The 17,941-nt window shown below is 29.9% G+C and overlaps 1 protein-coding gene across 3 annotated transcripts in view; it reads right to left on the bottom strand.

The window, feature by feature from the left end:
- LOC143226235 (choline/ethanolamine transporter FLVCR2-like) overlaps window positions 1-17,611 on the bottom strand; it is a 48,504-nt gene extending 30,893 nt beyond the window's left edge. The window contains exons 1-7 of one of the 3 annotated variants that reach the window (XM_076456990.1): window positions 17,422-17,611; window positions 15,920-16,322; window positions 15,373-15,551; window positions 14,258-14,399; window positions 5,769-5,900; window positions 4,169-4,236; window positions 691-794 (exon numbers count right to left, since the gene is read on the bottom strand). In XM_076456990.1, coding sequence (XP_076313105.1) covers window positions 691-794; window positions 4,169-4,236; window positions 5,769-5,900; window positions 14,258-14,399; window positions 15,373-15,551; window positions 15,920-16,316 — 1,022 coding nt within the window. In that variant the 5' untranslated portion in view covers window positions 16,317-16,322; window positions 17,422-17,611. Of the gene's footprint in view, window positions 1-690; window positions 795-4,168; window positions 4,237-5,768; window positions 5,901-14,257; window positions 14,400-15,372; window positions 15,552-15,919; window positions 16,323-17,152; window positions 17,345-17,421 lie in introns of those variants that run through there. The other 2 variants (XM_076456991.1, XM_076456992.1) reach the window with 2 other exon arrangements.
- Window positions 17,612-17,941: the final 330 nt, after the last annotated feature.

Below are 17,941 nucleotides of genomic sequence, written 5' to 3'. Positions count from 1 at the left end.
ATAGAAATATATAATTAAAAGAGAACTGTTAACAAATTGTGAAAGACAGGATGTGATAGAAAGGTGTGGCAAGAGGGATCTGATTTTCTATTCAATAAATTTTAACAAAACAAAATTGAAGGATATAAAAATTATGATCTGTCTGAGCAATGATGATTTAATGAGTAAGTTACAAATTAATTTTGTACTTTTTGAAGGAGTGATGGATAAAATAGAGAAGACAAGATGCTTAGAGAAAATATGTGTGTCACACTAGGGGATATTTAGGATTTTTTAAAATATTACCTGATAAAATTAAAAAGTTAAAACTTATATATTATTAAAATGTGGATTATTAGCTACAAAAACATTTTATTAAAATTAATATAACATAAACAAAAAGTAATTTAATAAAATTTTGAATGTAAAACACTAAAACTTTGTGTCATGTGCAGTAAAGGGAAAGAAGGGTTAAACTGTGTCTCGTGTCTAAAATGTATATATCCATAAACACACAACATACTATAACTTACTTCATCCTATGTATTATCTCAAATGCATTCACACTCCTATAAGAAACCATAACTTACTAGAATCTATGTCTTGTCTAAAATACATTAACATACCCATAAAATACTATAATGTACTTTATTTTAACCTATGTATTTTCACTAAAATATATCCACATACCTTGGAAGTACTATAACTTACTTGAACTTGTGGGTTTTATCCAAAATAAAACCACATACCACCGACCCAACCATACCAGCTAATATAATGAGGAGTCCAATCCAACCTGCATTTGTTTCCTCTCCCTTTAAAAATAAGCTTCATTGTAAGGAGTCTGTTCTTAATTTGATAAAAATCTAGAACATCGTTAAATAGTTTATATTTTCTAACATCCAAATTCGTTTGTTATGTGATACAATCCAATTTGTATTAATGGCAAACATTAATGATTTTACTTGCAGTCAATAAATTTCTATTTTTTACACTTCTTTGTCACAGTACTTACATAAGAATTATTGTATGAAATCAAACCTGTGATTGTGTAGAAATTAACACATCTTAAAATGATAGCTATTGATATGTTACAATAATGTAACATTTTTAAATATCTCTAATCTTATAAAAAACTACTCAAAGTGTACAACATTTAAAAATGAGTCAATATTGTGTATTGTTTAATTGATTTTTCTTCTGTTTTGACAAATATTTGTTACAAAACTTATACTTTTCTTCTAATGAAAATGTATTTCCAAAAGGTAATAACCACATGTCAAATAAATAGCTAATTTCATTTGGTGTTGCTTTATATGTGCAAAATATTTTTTTATACATGACACAAGCTTTTTATCTCTCATCAATTGGAACAGACTGATTCCAATGTATCCTCTTGTAAATCATCATGTTACAACCCACTGTATTCTCATGATGCACGGGAATTTCTCTATTCAGTTCTACCAAACTATCACTTTGCGTTTTTGGTATAAAATGGAAGCACCAGTTTTCAGTGGGGAGGAAGGGTGGGAAGTGCAAGAAGGGAGTAAATAGCTATTGGAAATGCATTTTAAGTATAGGAAAATGATAACTTCCAATATGGTAGATTATCTCCTCTCACATAAAAAGCTAGAATCTCACAGTGAATTGGTGGAGGGAGCAGTATGAGGAAAAGAAAGTAGAATCCTTCTAAAATCTGACATGGGGGACCTCACCACTTCTGAAGCAGGTGAGGTGCACTCTTTGCTTATTGTAGAAAGATGTTGCACATATTGGCAAAAAAACAGAGAAGCACATCCAATTAGGAGAGAACTAAGGCTGAATAGGGATCCAAACTGTATAATAATTATGAATCTCAATCCTACAAAATATAAAGAAGAGTAAAATAAAAATATGTGTCCTAAGTGTAGGGTGGCTATGGTGCAACAAATTATACACAGCAAAGCAACTACATCCAGGAGTAGCTGATGAGTGTGACAGGTATATTCCTGTTTGGAATAAGCTAACAGTAGCCAGTCATCCATTTAATGATAAAAATACAACCAAATGGCAAGTGCATGATGAGTAAATGCTCTGAGTTCTTGCCAAAAAACATACAGGACAGTGCACAAAACTGATACACAAACCTAAGATAGAAGCACAACTAATGAGATATCAAGATATGCAAATAAGCATTGGTAATGTCCATCTTGGTCATCCATAAACCTGAAGAAGAAAATCGCACATGAACATAAGAAACAAATCCATGGTGAAACAGGGCAAATTAAAAAAAACTGATTGAGGTTAGACAAATCTATTATAGGCTGCCTGTCTCTGGTTTTCTTGGAAACAACAAACAAACTGGAATAAAAACTTGAAGAAAGATGATAAACAGGTTCAATGACTTGTTGGGACATAAAATCTTGGACCACCTCTGACAGTTACTGTTGGCAATAGGATCCCAAGGTATGAGGAAGGAAATGGATATCTGAGACAAAGGAGAGGAGAAGAAAAAACTGTAGGAAAAGTCCATCTGATAAAACCTGGAGCACACATGGATCTATGGTGAAAGCTCACCAAAGGAGAAACAAATTCATACAACTGAGCTCCCACTCAACTGGGTAGTCACCTGTACTGCTAGCGAGATGCCCATTTACATCAAATAACATGAAGAGATGAGAAACCCCTGGAAAAAGGAACAGGAAAAGGCTTAAAAGCACTAGAATGTAAAACAGGAGTCTTGGCCCCATCTAGAACAAGTGTGCTACCAAAGAGAAAAGGTACTGTGTTCATGCACCGGCTCCACACGATTTCAAAGTCTCACATACATGACTGAAAACATACCATCAAAGAAAAGAAGTCATATGTAAATCCTTAAGGCAGTAAACAAATCTGTAACAAGGCTGAATCTTGACCCAGAAGATCCCAACAATAAAGAAACCATATCTGTAAAGCAAGAGCTGAAAATGGCAATACAGCCAATGTGGAGGTAATAAGGGAGAGACATTCCCTCAATAGACACTCAGAGTCTTAGCATATTGCCTTAGTTAGGAGATGGGTAGTAGATAAATACTGTAGAAGGAAAGTAGGTGAGATGAAGGCATGAAAACTAGAAATGGGTTAACTGCACAGGAAAATCAGGGACTGCCTCCAATACAGGTAAAATCAACTTCAACTGTTGAGAATCAACAGCTAATGCAAAATGATCCATAGCTCAAGCAGGCATGTTGGTACCCTCAACCAGTTGTAATCCAAATTGCTCAGCATGAACTCTAATATCCAGGATGGGTGTGAAAACTAAATATGATGTAGAAGAATTATCATGCAACACAGAAAGATGGAAATCACAGGAAATCACGAAAATATATCAAACATCATAAGCCTGAGAAATCATGTCTAAAAATATGGTATTAGGCCTAGCTGATATTGCAGGTGGGGCATAGGAAAACACAGCAAAATCCATCAATTTAAAAAGACTATCAATATCTTCTTTAGCCAGAATAAGTTCGGCTTGCTCAGGAGAAAGTTCAGAAGAATGAGACTGGCCCATATAATGATCAATCTCATTGCAGATAATCAAAGCAGTTTGTGAAATAGTGCAAAAGGTGGATGTGATATTCAAATATCAGAATTCATTGTATAAATGCATATTAAAGAAAAGTGTTTGGTGTAAAAATATGTGTGAGAAAAAAAATAAAGACTGGGAAATGAAGTAAAACATTTATTCAATGTAAAGAGAAATAAAAAAAATAATGAAAAAATCCCACTGTGAAAATTAAATAATTAAAGTCATAAATGGGAAAGAAAACCTTCTGAATACAAGTACTATTGAATGAGAAGTGATAGTTCAGTGGAACTGAATAAGAGAATATGTCACACTCTCATTGATGGAGGGTTTTTGCATGATGGATTACATGAAAGACTCACTGGGATCAGTCAATTCCAACTGATGGGTGATAAAAGGCTTATGGCATGCATAATTTTTGTTGTTTTACATATAGAAGGCAACAATGAATGAGACTAGATATTCAAGTAAGTGGAAGTAATATACTGTATTGGAAATCAGCAATTAATGGTAGTTAATAAAACACATTTCCGAACAGTTCACAACAAAAAATAAAACAGTTGACCATCTACAGTACATCCAAATATTAATAAAACAAAATACGAAAAAAAAATAGCTAAACCACACAGACATAACTATACTTACTGGATAATGATAAAGAACCATCTGATTAAGCAATGTAGAAAGAGCATAGAACACTCCTACGTTGATACCTAAAAATATCAATTTGTGTTTAATAATATATATATCATACATAAATATTCATGATCCAAAATTAAGTATACTTATGAATATTATAATTTTAAGAAATACTGTTTTAATCAAAAAGGTCACTCTTGTTAAACTTCAAATAAATAAAATCGGTTTCTTCTAATATCATGGACAAAAAAGAGGTAATAGGTCAAAGACGAAAACAATCTTCTATGTACACTATAAACCCAGTACAATAACATACACTGTTCAACTCAAAATACTTAATATTACAAATATATATATATATATATATATATACATAAATTCAAAAACAGCCCTTATCAACCAACTACTTATCAAGTCTTCTCTTACAGTGCTTTAAATTTGCTACTTAAACCTCTTCTGAAAGCAATCCATTCCATGAGCAACCACGTGTTAGCAAAATAAAATTGTTTTACTCCTACTTTATTAAAATTAATATTTGTTTCCTATTACTATCATTCTTACCATCAAATACAAAACAATGACACATTGACACTAATAATTCCCTTGGAGACTTCAACCAGAACCACTCTTCTACTTCTTTTCTCAAGAGTAAGCAATTTCATGAATCTTAACCTGTTCTCATATAACAACCTTTCCATTTTAGGTATCATCCTAGTAGCCCATTCCAACAATTAAAAATGTTCTTCTTAAGATAAGAAGCTCATAATTGAACACAATACTTCTAAAATGGTTTAATCAGTCACTTATTAAATTATAACCCTTTTAGACTTGTATTCAATATTTCTGTAGGTAAAATATAAATTGGTATTTGCTCTTGCACTAGCAACAGCATACTGTTGAAAGAGTGACGAGGATGATAAATAAAATACACCAAACTTTTGTTTTCCTAAACATTAAAGTTACTTCCATCAGAATTATACTTATTATTAAAATTATAATAAAGCACTTGCATTTATTATAAATAAAAGTCATCTGCCACTTATTCACCTATCTCACCAAGTAATCTGAATTCTTTTGTAAGGTAGAAACATCCTCATAACTAGCAACACCCAACTTCTTAATACCATCAGTACACTTAAATAATTTATTGACCATTCCTTCATCTATGTCATTAGTAATAATTACAACAGATGAAAGGTCCTAACACTGAGTTCTGAGGTATCCAATTTGTGACATTAATCATATTTGACTGAACCCTATTTAAAACAACTCTCTACTGTCTTTCATCTGGCTACTTTTCTATCTAATGAGCCAACTTAATCCTCAGACCTACAAAAATCACTTTTTTAACAAGCTTTCTGGGCAGCACTTTGTCAAAAGTTTTATAAAAATCCAGATAAAACAAACCCACACCCTTCATCTATAAAAACAATGAGTTCTTCATAAAAAAAAATACTAATGCAAGATATTTCCCTAGTGAAGTCCTGTTGACCATCAAAACAATTAAATAACAAGGTGACATTGTTTAGGTTCTTCACAATTCTAAACTTAGCATAAGTAACCAACAAAGTAAGGTAAGTTAGGTCCTACACAGATCTAAACCTACCATAAGTAACCAATAAAATAATATAGTTTTTGTTTTTCACCAGCCGCAGAATTGAACACCAGTAGTTTTCTTCTTGATTATTTGACAAGGCTTGCGCTACACTTGGTGGATGAGATGGTTTATCCTTAAAAGCTTGAAAAAAACAGATTATGACACAACTTAGCAACAAATTCTTATCAAAAAATCTAAAATAAATCTCAGTTAAGTGCATTAGTGATGCTCTTATGACATGTCTAAGTAAATTCCTATTACTGATAACTTTAAGTAAGTCAGTCAAGTCAGTTCATTAAAAACTTTTAGAGACATCTCAACTAATTTCTGTTTATAATTACTTTATAATCCACCAGAGCAAAGTCCATTTACTAAAAACTGCAAGATACACTTCATTAAAGATCTATTAATGCTTACTTTAAAATGAACTCAGCAAACTCCTGTTATTAGTTACAGTAAGGTGCAATTTAGATAAGTGTAGTCATGAGCTTTATGTCACATGGTAAAGTTAAAAAAAACTACACATCAGTCTGACCAACATTTAATTTTTAGAATTCAATTTTCTTTCACAAACATTTTAGACACAGTTAACTAACCATTATTAGAAAGTAAATAAATAATGGATACAAATACTACTGTTTGTAACACTAATATAAGTAGACTTATTTATTAAAATCATTCAGTGATATCTCAGTGCTTAACTCTATGTGATATTAAATTCAACCATGTAAAGTTTATTGCATTTTAAAGTATATTCCAGTGTCACTGCTTTAGAACACCAACAAAACAGGAAAGATGCTTAACAAAATATATAATAGCTCAGAAAAATTAAGAGAACATTATTAAAACTGTAGAAAAAGACCAGGAAATAAACACCAGGCTAACAAAAACAATAAACTACACGAGAAAAACTGAAGTTTATTTTACACAGTCAGAATATAGAGAACAATTACAATATACAAGTACTGTCTAGAAAGCATGAGTTTGATGAAACAAACAAAAACTGAGTGATTTATAAATTAATGGTAAAACATATATTGAAAGCATAAATATTCTACAAAATATAAAAGATTAAAATGCATGCAAGTTTTACAAAGAAACAACTAAGCAAATAAATAACAATTTTGTTTAGAAATTACCTAATTACTTATATAAAATTCACTAAATGAAAGATTATCTGAAAAGTAAAAATATCCCTAAGGAGGTAAAAAATGAAATAAAAGTTGATTAGTAAATGAAGCACTTTATTTCATATCATCATACATTCATGTACTGTTTATAAAATTACAAACAGTCTAACTCGGATTATTACTTTAGATATATTAGTTCAAGATTTACATCTGGTCAAAATCTAAATGTCAAATAAATTTATAATCAAATTAAAATAAATATTGTAAAGATTTAAGTAACAACATCACTGTCAAGGTAAGGTCATCAGTATATTTGCATGTCTTCTTTATAAACTTATTTATATTTATTAAGAACATGTGATGGTAATTTAATCTGGTGAAAAATTTATGGCATGCTCATTACCAATGTTTCCTGGTCTGTACATCTTTGCACCTTGACACGAGACAAAATGGCATGATGTATCAAAAACAAATTTTAAAATAGGAAAATAGAACAATGAAATACCTAAGTACAAAGATGAAACCTTGCTGGTGTATCTTGGATTTCACTTGAAATATGAGCCGTAAATATTAACAATACATGTATATGTACTTAATCAGATAAATCAACACAAGTCTTATGAAACCTACAAAACAGATGAATACAGGATTAGCACAATACACAAATACCAGCATGGAACATATCTGAACAGACTTAAGCGATTGACAAAGAACACATAACCAAAAAAATCCATACAAACAAAAAATTGGCTAGGTACTGCTGATAAAAAAAATATATTTATTATTAAACAGAGTGGGGCAAATGTCACTTTTACAAATGGTTCAAAAAAATAAATAGAGATACCTAAAAACCAATCTTACTGTTTGTTTCAGAGTAATGGTTACAAGTTAAACTATGTTCAAAATGAGATAACTGTATAGTAACTTTGGCCCAGTTATTATAATACAAGTCTAATCATTTATCACAACATAAAGATGTAAAAACTATGTATGTTATCTCTTACTCCCCACAAGTTTTAGGCTATCTTAAATTATATCTCTGCTTCAAAAATTAGTAGCCATTTGTTCTCTTCAAGAGCCCCCTTTCAAATATGATCATTCATCAGACTCTGTTTAGCAAGGTTACTTTAAATACAATAATGGATTAAAACAAATAGGTCTTGTCAGGTATCACAAGGGGTCATATAAACACAGGTTGTGCCATTGTTTTGTGGACATTTAGTTGAGACATAATAAAACATAAGTTTATATTTGTTTATCTAATTCACAATATTAAACTTAACTAATTCAGTTTGTATTTTAGTCATTTATAATAATAGATTTAATATATAAAATTAAATTTGTTATACAGTAATAACAACACTAGCAAAATGGTATATGTAGCCTTAAATGTGATAATTCTGCTTCAGTGATTAGTAATTTGTAAAGAAGGCCCAACCTTGACAGGTTTTTTTGGAATAACAGCCAAACAAACACTAATAGTAATGTTACCTAATCCAGAGCAGTTATAGGGACTGTTATGGTTAGTCTGTCACTACTAATTAATTACTATTATCATGTTTTTCTTACTGATTGCTTTTCAAAAAACCTCTGACAGAAGTTGTTACAGAAATTTACTTAATATTTCAGGCTACCACCCTTCCTCAGGACTAACAGTAGGCTATAGCTTGAAAGCACACGTATTTTACAAAAGCAAAACATTGATGGTTATATAAAAGACTAAAATTACATACAAGTTTTAGAAAAATCAGTAATTAAATAGGTGTATGGTTTGGAAAGTAAAAACACAGTTTCTTACAGACTCCACCAAATATAAGACTGTCTGAAAAGTATAAACATTTTTATAGAATTACAAAATCTTAAGTCTGAAAACTGTTAGTTCTGGAAAATGTTATCAACTGGAAGCATTAAGCAAAATAATAAAGTTCTTTTTATCAACAATATTTACACAATTTTTCTTCTGTACACATCTATATAAAACTCACTGTAAACAAATCGTTACAGTATACTTACCCAAGTTGGAGTTTCAAAATACCAATAACTAGAAACTTATTATTTCATCCTACTCTTAATAAAGTCAAAACTTGTGAGAAGAAAAAGGAGTTAAAATGAAACAAATGAGACTTTAGAAATTTGTCACACTCAGTGAAAGTTAAATGTTTTACTCTATTGAATATGTTAGTTTTACGTACAGCAAAAGCCTGATAAACAATGCCAGTTAAAACTACCTTACCTAACGTGTTCTTTATATGTTTTTCTTATGAGGTGAAAATTAAGATACAAAAAATGTATACCTTGGCCCTCTGTCTGTTGTTGTTGTTTTGAATTAAGCACAAAGCTACAAAATGGGCTATCTGTGCTCTGCCCACCGTGGGTATCAAAACCCGGTTTTTAGCATTGTAAGTCCGCAGACATACCACTGAGCCACTGCAGGGCATTATCTGTCTGTTAATGTTACTTAAACTTAATATTTTTTCCTAGTTAACAGTAAAAAATTACAATGAAATGTCAACTAAATCATACAAAACTTAGATGCTAATAAGAATGAAATTTTACCCTTTTAATCTTATAAATTTGTACATATATCTTCCTGTTTTCACTGAAAAAAAAATTACTAGAAATAATATGGATATTAGTGGAAGCAAAAAACACACACAGCAAAATGTGTCTAATTGCAGTTCAAAATGGCTTTTGTTTATTTTATTACTAACCATACTTTACAGTGCTAAAAATGTTTTGAATAGTACTTAGAATTTGTTTGGATAATTATTTAACACAAGTGGAATAATAAAGGGTACTATTATGAGATTTAAGATTTTCAGTTACTTCTAAAAATGTTAGATTACAAGGAACATTTTGTGAACTTTGAACAGATATTATAGAAACTGAAACTTATGTTTGAGTAATAGACAAAGTAATTACTTTTAATAATAGTTACTGAAATTTTAGATTTAACACTTTCAGGAAAAGTTTTAGCTCCAAAACACCTCAGTTCATTAGATAACTTAGCAATTTTTAAACTGAATAAGAGCAAAAGTATTGTAATTTCAAATGTGAAAGATTACCTGGACAAAACTTTAACTATATTAAATGATAACACTAAATGTAAAAAAATCTGATCCTACAGTTTTTAAAAAGAGAAACATTTACAGAATTATCTTTCTAACATTATGAATGAGGGATTGATATATATGAAACAACTGATAATGAAATTAGACCACTTCATCCCACTGTAGAATATTTTATGGATTACCTGAAGTCACGAAATAAACTGTTATATCAAACCAATTGTGTCATGTACAAGTATTTTCACTCACAGCCTTTTTGGTTGGGTTTTCTGAATCTTACATAACAAATGAATATTATGTTCCATAAACAAAGGGTTTCATATGTATAAATTTCAATTTAATGATATAAATCAATGAGATTTTTTTAAAACAAAGTAATACAATATGCTATTAACAATAATTATTTTCTACATTGTAGTGTATACCTTTACTGGAAACCTAGCTGTATTTTAATACATATTCATTGAATGAACATAATAATCTTGACACAAACCAACTTAATAACACCTAGAAAACAGAAGTTTGAATACTAAAGTGGTTGTAAAGTTAATGTTGAAATGAACAGTAGTTGTAGAAAGGATAAATATCATTTTAGGAAGTGAAGAGAAAAAGTTCAGTTTGATTACTACAAACGTAATTTCAGTTAGTTTCTAAAGAATGTGGAAACAATATTTAAATGATATAATCAATCAAGAACAAGGAGTAAAAGAGATATGCTTACATTTTTAACATGAGTATAACAAAATATTGAATAAGAAAGGAATAATTAAATGATACATATTTTAAACCCCTTCCTGATGAGTATCCACATGTATAAATGTGTAACAAAAAGAACTGTCTGTCGTGTATCCTATTTTGTGTTGAACTTCCTAATTAAACCTCTTCATAGCTGCTTCCTGAGTAATATGGTCACACAGGAAATGGCCATTCACATGAAACTATGGATTACAAGTAGTTACTAATTTACTGTAGATGACAGTTTTCTTAACAGGAAGCAAAGTAAGTTGGAATAATTACAAAATGACATCAAAAAGTTCAAGTAACCATATCAATGTTTGGATACTATTTTAAGCTCCAGGCACAGAGCAAACAACAAAGATTTGTTATAATGTTTCACAATAAATGCTACATTAACTTGATAAACAAAAAACTTTCCAAAGACATTATCAACTCTGGCTGTATGGATTTTCTTATATCAAGTAATTCACATTAAAAACCATTCTTCAAATTTTCTATTCCCATAAACTATAGTGACAAATTATTTACTTAAAAAATCAAAATTATAAAAATAGTGCTTCATATTATAGCATGCTTGTGTGAAACTACTGTCAGAATTTAAAAACACAAAACAATTACTACCACTTAAACCAATCACACACACATATATATTTAAATATTTTGGCTGTATTCTATATTATATTTTGGGATCAACTTGTATACATGCATATAGTTCATAAGATGTTTTTTTCATTTCTACAGAGTAAACTCAAACATGTTTTAGTCCCTTCAATATACGAGGGTTTATTTAGTGCTCATTTCATGCTCTGATTTATTAAGAGCTCTTAGTATGTGTGCTTGCTAGTCATTTCTTTTATTTTGAAAAGAGGTTTTATTTAATATGATTATTTGTTTCCAAAACGTTATATTATTAATTCTTTATGTGTCTTTTAAAAGGTTTATTTTGTTATATTGCATGCAGATTTCAGTAGATGTTGTAAGGTCTGATGGTTTCATTTTGCATTTTGTATCATTTCGAAAGTGAATTGTAGTTGTAATTATTGTATTTATGATACAGAGTTTCGTCTGTTATTTTTATATGGTCATATGATTGTAAATGTTTTTTTTAAATATATACATACATACATACATATATATATATATATATAGTTGCTTTGATGAGTAATAATATATTTGTAATGTTACATTATGAGTAGATATTTTCCTGCTATATTTACTATCAGGTTGAGCTATGCATCAAATTACATCTTTGTTAAACAGTTTGTTTTGATATATCACAATCAAAACGTCTTTGTTAGAGAAGTTTTATGATTGTAATCTGCCAGTTGTTCTGTTTTGAAATTTACTCTGCATGTTGAATACTTCTGAATAACTGTTAAAAGGTTTTCCTTTTTTTTAATTTCACAAAAAGCTACATGAGGGCTATCTGTGCTAGCTGTCCCTAATTTAGCAGTGTAAGACTAGAGGAAAGGCAGCTGGCCATCATCACTCTTTTACCAATGAATAGTGGGATTAACTGTTGTAATATAACACCCCCAAGGCTGAAAGGGCAAGCATGTTTAGTATGAGGATGATTCAATCCCATGACCCTCAGATTGGAAGTTGAGCACCCTAACCACCCTCTTTATTAAGAACTTTGCGACGTCTGTTGTATGTAAGTGTTTACATGGTTGAAAGAAAGTTACCTACTGCACTCCTTGAACAATTTACATATATATATGTTTTAATGATTTAATGTTAACACTAATTATTGCTGGCTTGAGAACAAGTGTGAAGGAGGGTAGGATGAAAAGTGTGGCATATATAATGTAGTATTTACTTTAATCAAATAAAACTGCATGTGCAGTTTTTTTACAAAAGATGTCAAGAACACTTTTATGTCAAATTTGTTCTTTCTGCCTTTTTTCTATGCTATTATTAGGTAGCATCTGCTCAGCTTTGGAGAGGGGAATATGACTGTAATGTTAAACATTGTGAAAGGATGTTGACAGTGATGTCCTCTAATAGTTGTTTAGATGATGTCTCACGGTTATAATCTCTTCTATGTTTAAATGGAATTAACAAATATTGACTTGGTGCACAAGTGTGATGAGGAGACACCAGTACAGAAATTAGTATAAAATATTATTACCTCTTAGTTTGTTCTACCTTTCTTAAACTCATGCCCTCAGTTTAGTAAGTGAAATTTAAATCCCTTTTTTGTAAAAGTAATACTCTCCTAAATTTTAACCTGTAATGTTAATTATTTCTTATTAAATATCTTTATAAGTCTTTAATAAAGTTTAGAGGCATAATTATATAGTAGAGTTCCTGTCCTTTGCCCTATGCACTTATATACTATGAGTGTTTTTGAGGTTAAATAAAGATTTGTTTTCCTTGTGAGTTTTACACTGTGTCCAGTCTCTTTCTTTCAAAAACTCAGTCAAAGTCTGAGAAGCCAGAAATACTTCACGGTAAATATGATGTCAAATCTTTCCTTATTCTGTGAATAAATATTGTCTCTTGGGAGAAATCAGTTTCATCTGTAAATACAAACTATTATTAAATATTAAATTACATTCAGAATTACACTATGTTCTATCAAATATTAATTTGCAATATTAGTCTCCAAAATACTACACTCCAATAGGTCCAATACTAATTTAAAATCAACAAATAAAACTTGGCTACAACCTTCTGAAAGCCTTAATATACAGGGTGTTCAGAAAGTCACTGTGCAGTTTTGTAATCATATTGTATTATATTTCAGATGTTGATACCAATATGGTTTTAACAACTGAAGAACACATATTCTGAGAAGGTTGTAGATACATTGTTTATAATTGTCATTCATATTTACCTCCTGTATTCTATATTGAAGCATGTCTGTTAATAAATATATAAGTGCACAGTGACTTTCTGAACACCCTATAGTATCTCAATTGTCAAAAAAAGCAAATAACAATCTATCAACAACATATTAATCTTAACAACCCATTTCCTAAAATAAAACTAACACTAAATCATAACCTATGACATTAATATTACACTGTTTTTAATTTACTTAAATGAAAATGTACCCAGAAAAGCTGGGTGGTAAGTGTCAAGGCTTATGATGCTACTGAGGGTTTGATCCTCATGGTGAACACATAGGTAATCCAAAATCAAATTAAACTTAAATAACTGAAATAAACAATGATAACAGATTTATTCTCAGCAGTTTTATATGGTGTAACAAATATTGGCACACACATTCTCCTCTTAATATGCTCTTCTTAATGTAAGGTTAGAAATAAATCAATAAATCAAATAAATCTTTGTGGAAAGTAATCTCTTATTAGTTTTATGTTTTTTTAATGCAAAATTGTTGATGCTGGTATAACCTGCTAACCAATGACCTGTTCCAGTACCTTCAATAAAAGTTTATGCCAAGGTCATTTTTTTTCTCATCCTTTTATGAATTATTTATTCGTTATACTTCTGATATCTAATCATGATGTCAAATAAAATACAAATCAGTGAAATTTAAAAATATTTGAATGAAATATTTTAACTGTGGAGATATATTAAGTTACATACTTACCAAACAAAATAACTAGTAACAACAGAGTTGTAAATCCTGCAACTCCATAAAACAAAACCCCAAGGTCACAGCCAATTTTCTCTTTATCATCAGTTTTAGGCACAAGTAAAGGTGGAAGTAAGAACCCCAGAGCAATTCCAAGCTAAAAGAAAGTGTGTGTGTGTGTATATATATATATACCTATCTATTTATTAATTTGTGTGCATATATGTATATATTTCATAATGAATTATTCTCCTAAAATCTTGAAACTATAAATAATTATATAATTACAGATCACTCTAAAAATTGAATTAACTTCTCTAATAATCTCATTATTTTGACAGGCTTGATGACTGTTTAATAATTCATTTTGAAGTATTTTATTTGGCACATATAAACTTACAAAACACTCTTAAATTCAACATACTTTGGGTATAAATTAATCCTACTTTCTGTGTAAATATCCAGACTATTCGACTACTTTTAAAGTAAAGTTAGCCAAATTATCAGAATGATAATGCAAATAACTAATCAAATAACCTCCAATTATGAATAAACAATATCTGAAAACTGAACTCTGCTAACAGAACAAAAAGGAAAAATTATAATCCTGATTCAACTTAAATGATGGTTTTATAAAATAAAAATAAATTTTATTCATAAAGGTATCAGTTCAGCCTTGTGATTAACTAAATGTGATGGAAAATGTCACATAAATATACAATATTTTTCTGAAACATGTAATGCCAATGTCTTCTATTTAACTTGCAATATATTAGTACTATACCAACATCATATAGATACATACATGAATTGGATTTCTACAGAATAGAATACCAATATGAACATTTAAATTTTAAAAATATATACTTTCTTATGTTCATAAAAATTGTTTAATACATTTACAAAATAAATAGTTAAAACAAGATGAATCACTATTATCTTCATTAGCTTATCTGAAAAGATCACTAAGAAATTCATTAAATGAGACATAAGTTTGGTAAAATAATTTCAGTATTATAGCTATGATATTCATACATATTTTTAGAAGAGCAATATTTACATTAAAAGAAAAAAGGTATCTGTATGAAAGGATAAACAGATATAAGTTACACAGATAATACTGATCCTACCTGATTTCCAAAAACACCAACACTACATGCTCGAGAAACTTCATTCTCCCCAAACCACACAGCAGCTAATCGAGGGGGAATACCAAGAATAAACACTTGAGACATTGCTGTGATGGTCTGTCCAAACATAGTGACAGCAAAACGATCTGGAGACAAACTTGCACATTTTATCCAAGATCCTGAAATAGGAAGTCATATCTTTTTCATAAACTTTTTACAAAATATTATGATTAAGTCAAATAGTTTGGGAGAAATACTTCCAAGCTAAATTATATTCCTTTTTCACAGTAAATAAATCTGCTTTCTGAGTTTACAAAACACATTTCATTACACAATTTCTAAAAATATCATCAATATTCTTTCCTCATGTCTATGAATCTGGGCAAGTAGCCTATTCATATAAAACCCTTTAAAAAATTTAAAGTAAAATAACAACATCCTAGTAACATTTAGACTTTAAAACAAATTCAAGTTGATAGCTTCAATAATTTGAATAAGCAGGGGTTTTAACAACATCTTAGTGAAACAACATAAAAAAATAACAAACCTAAACAGGTTCCAAAGGAACCAATAAAGACAGCAAAACGTAGTCCTTTCTTGTCCAATAACCAAGATGCCGGAAAAATTAGAGGAATATATGTTACCATATATACCACAGATGTCCAGTTTACAGAGAAGCTGCTAACATCATAATAGAAAGCAATTATATTTGTAATAATAGAATATTCTATCCACTGAAAGGCATTAGACATAGAGTACAAAACAAATAAAAGTAGTACTAGGAATCGTACTGGATACAGCTGGATTTGTGGCTGAAAAGTTTTATCAATAGGCACAGGAAAGTTGGGAGAACTGATCAATGATGGAACAAACCCCAAGTCAACATTCCCATTTACTGGAGAGTCTGGAGTGGTGAAAGATCTTACTTCTTCAGTCTCAACCATACTGTCCTGCAAGTCATAATACAACAATATTTAAACCTAAATATGTGATAATTTTAGTTAACTAACTATAAAATAAAATGTTTAAGAAATAGAAAACTAACTTGTAATTATATCAGAATCAAAAATATATTAGTTTTTTTCTTGTGTGTGTTAAATGCTAGTCTGCTTCTTAGAGATGTAGGTTTGAGTGGCATAAAAAAATTAGTAATTTTCTTTAATGAAGTTATACCACCATGTTTAAGTTAAAAATCATGACTATCCCCAACTTGATCTTTTTTATTCATCCAAACTTTCCATTATAATATAAGGGCAATAAGAGTTATGTTGGTTCTTTTAGGTTGTCCCATACATTACTAAATTCTAGAGTAAAAATATAATACTCAGAGCCAGCCTTTATCATTTTAACATTTATTAAGCCATCCCTTAAACTTCCTTAAAATTAAATTAACTGTATCTATCACACCAAAAGGTAACCCATTCCAAAAATCAAACATCTCATAAAAGTTAGAAAACTAAATCTATCTTAACTCATAATGACTTCCATCTTGTCAAAATTTATATTTGTGTAGCTCAGATATTCTCAAAATTAAACACGAAAAACAAAAATGAAGCGTCAACACTATTAATTCCCTTGATAACCTCAGACACCAAAATCAGATCTCCTGTAACTCTTATTTTGTTCAGAAGAAAACAACTTCACGCATATTAAACTAATATTATCATAAAAGAAGAAGTAAGATAAAATCACATCAAACACATTTACGGGCAGTCTATTTTTTTTATATACACTTCATGTTAAAAATATCTAATGATACGCGTACGTTATTGGTACTCACTAGCTAAAAAACACGTAACAAATTAATTATTAACGCTTAAATTTATCACAAAGACCTTTAGGTTATATTATCCTAGGTTTTTACTACTGTTTATCTCTAAACGATCTATTTTGAAAGTTTAATTTTAAATTGTCGAAATAGCTCAACGCCTCAAAAGTGGCGTTAGTATGTAATAAACTTTGAAGTTAAACGTCATATTATATGGTAATAGTCAAAGGATACAGTATAAACCCACTCGACACCATTACGTGTTCTTAACTGAAACTTACTTTATAATAAACAGAATGTTTTCAAGTAAAACCTCCAACTCCAAAACAACGTATATAATTATGAATAATACTGCGTCCTATTCGCTTAGCACCATCAGCAACCATATCCCGATCGCATAAAGACGAAAGGTATTATGGTCACGTTGCTTAGCAACGCTTTTACGTCCTTCAACCGATCTGGTATCATTTGAGAAAGTAAATTGCTGTGTTAAAATATGATCCGTGTATTCCAAGTTTTGATTGTAATCTACGGAGCCGGGGAGGGGAAATGAAAGAGAGAAGTATTACAGCATGCGCATAACCTTTTTTTCTCGCTTCGTTTACAAGCTTTGTACTTTCAGTTATGTTTTATGTTTTAGTGTAAAGTACCCGAATAAGTTATTGTTTGTGTTTGCTTTTGAATTTCGCGCAAAGCTACACGAGAGCTATCAAAATATAGTGATCATAAAACTTGAATAAAAGTAACCATAGAAACTCGTACGTTAGTATTGGATAGAAATACTTTGAGAATGAAATAAAA

The sequence above is a fragment of the Tachypleus tridentatus genome, chromosome 9 (assembly GCF_004210375.1).
Source record: "Tachypleus tridentatus isolate NWPU-2018 chromosome 9, ASM421037v1, whole genome shotgun sequence".
Classification (NCBI taxonomy): domain Eukaryota; kingdom Metazoa; phylum Arthropoda; class Merostomata; order Xiphosura; family Limulidae; genus Tachypleus; species Tachypleus tridentatus.
Note: the sequence above shows the minus strand (reverse complement) of the source record. Positions and strands in the feature narration are given on the sequence as shown.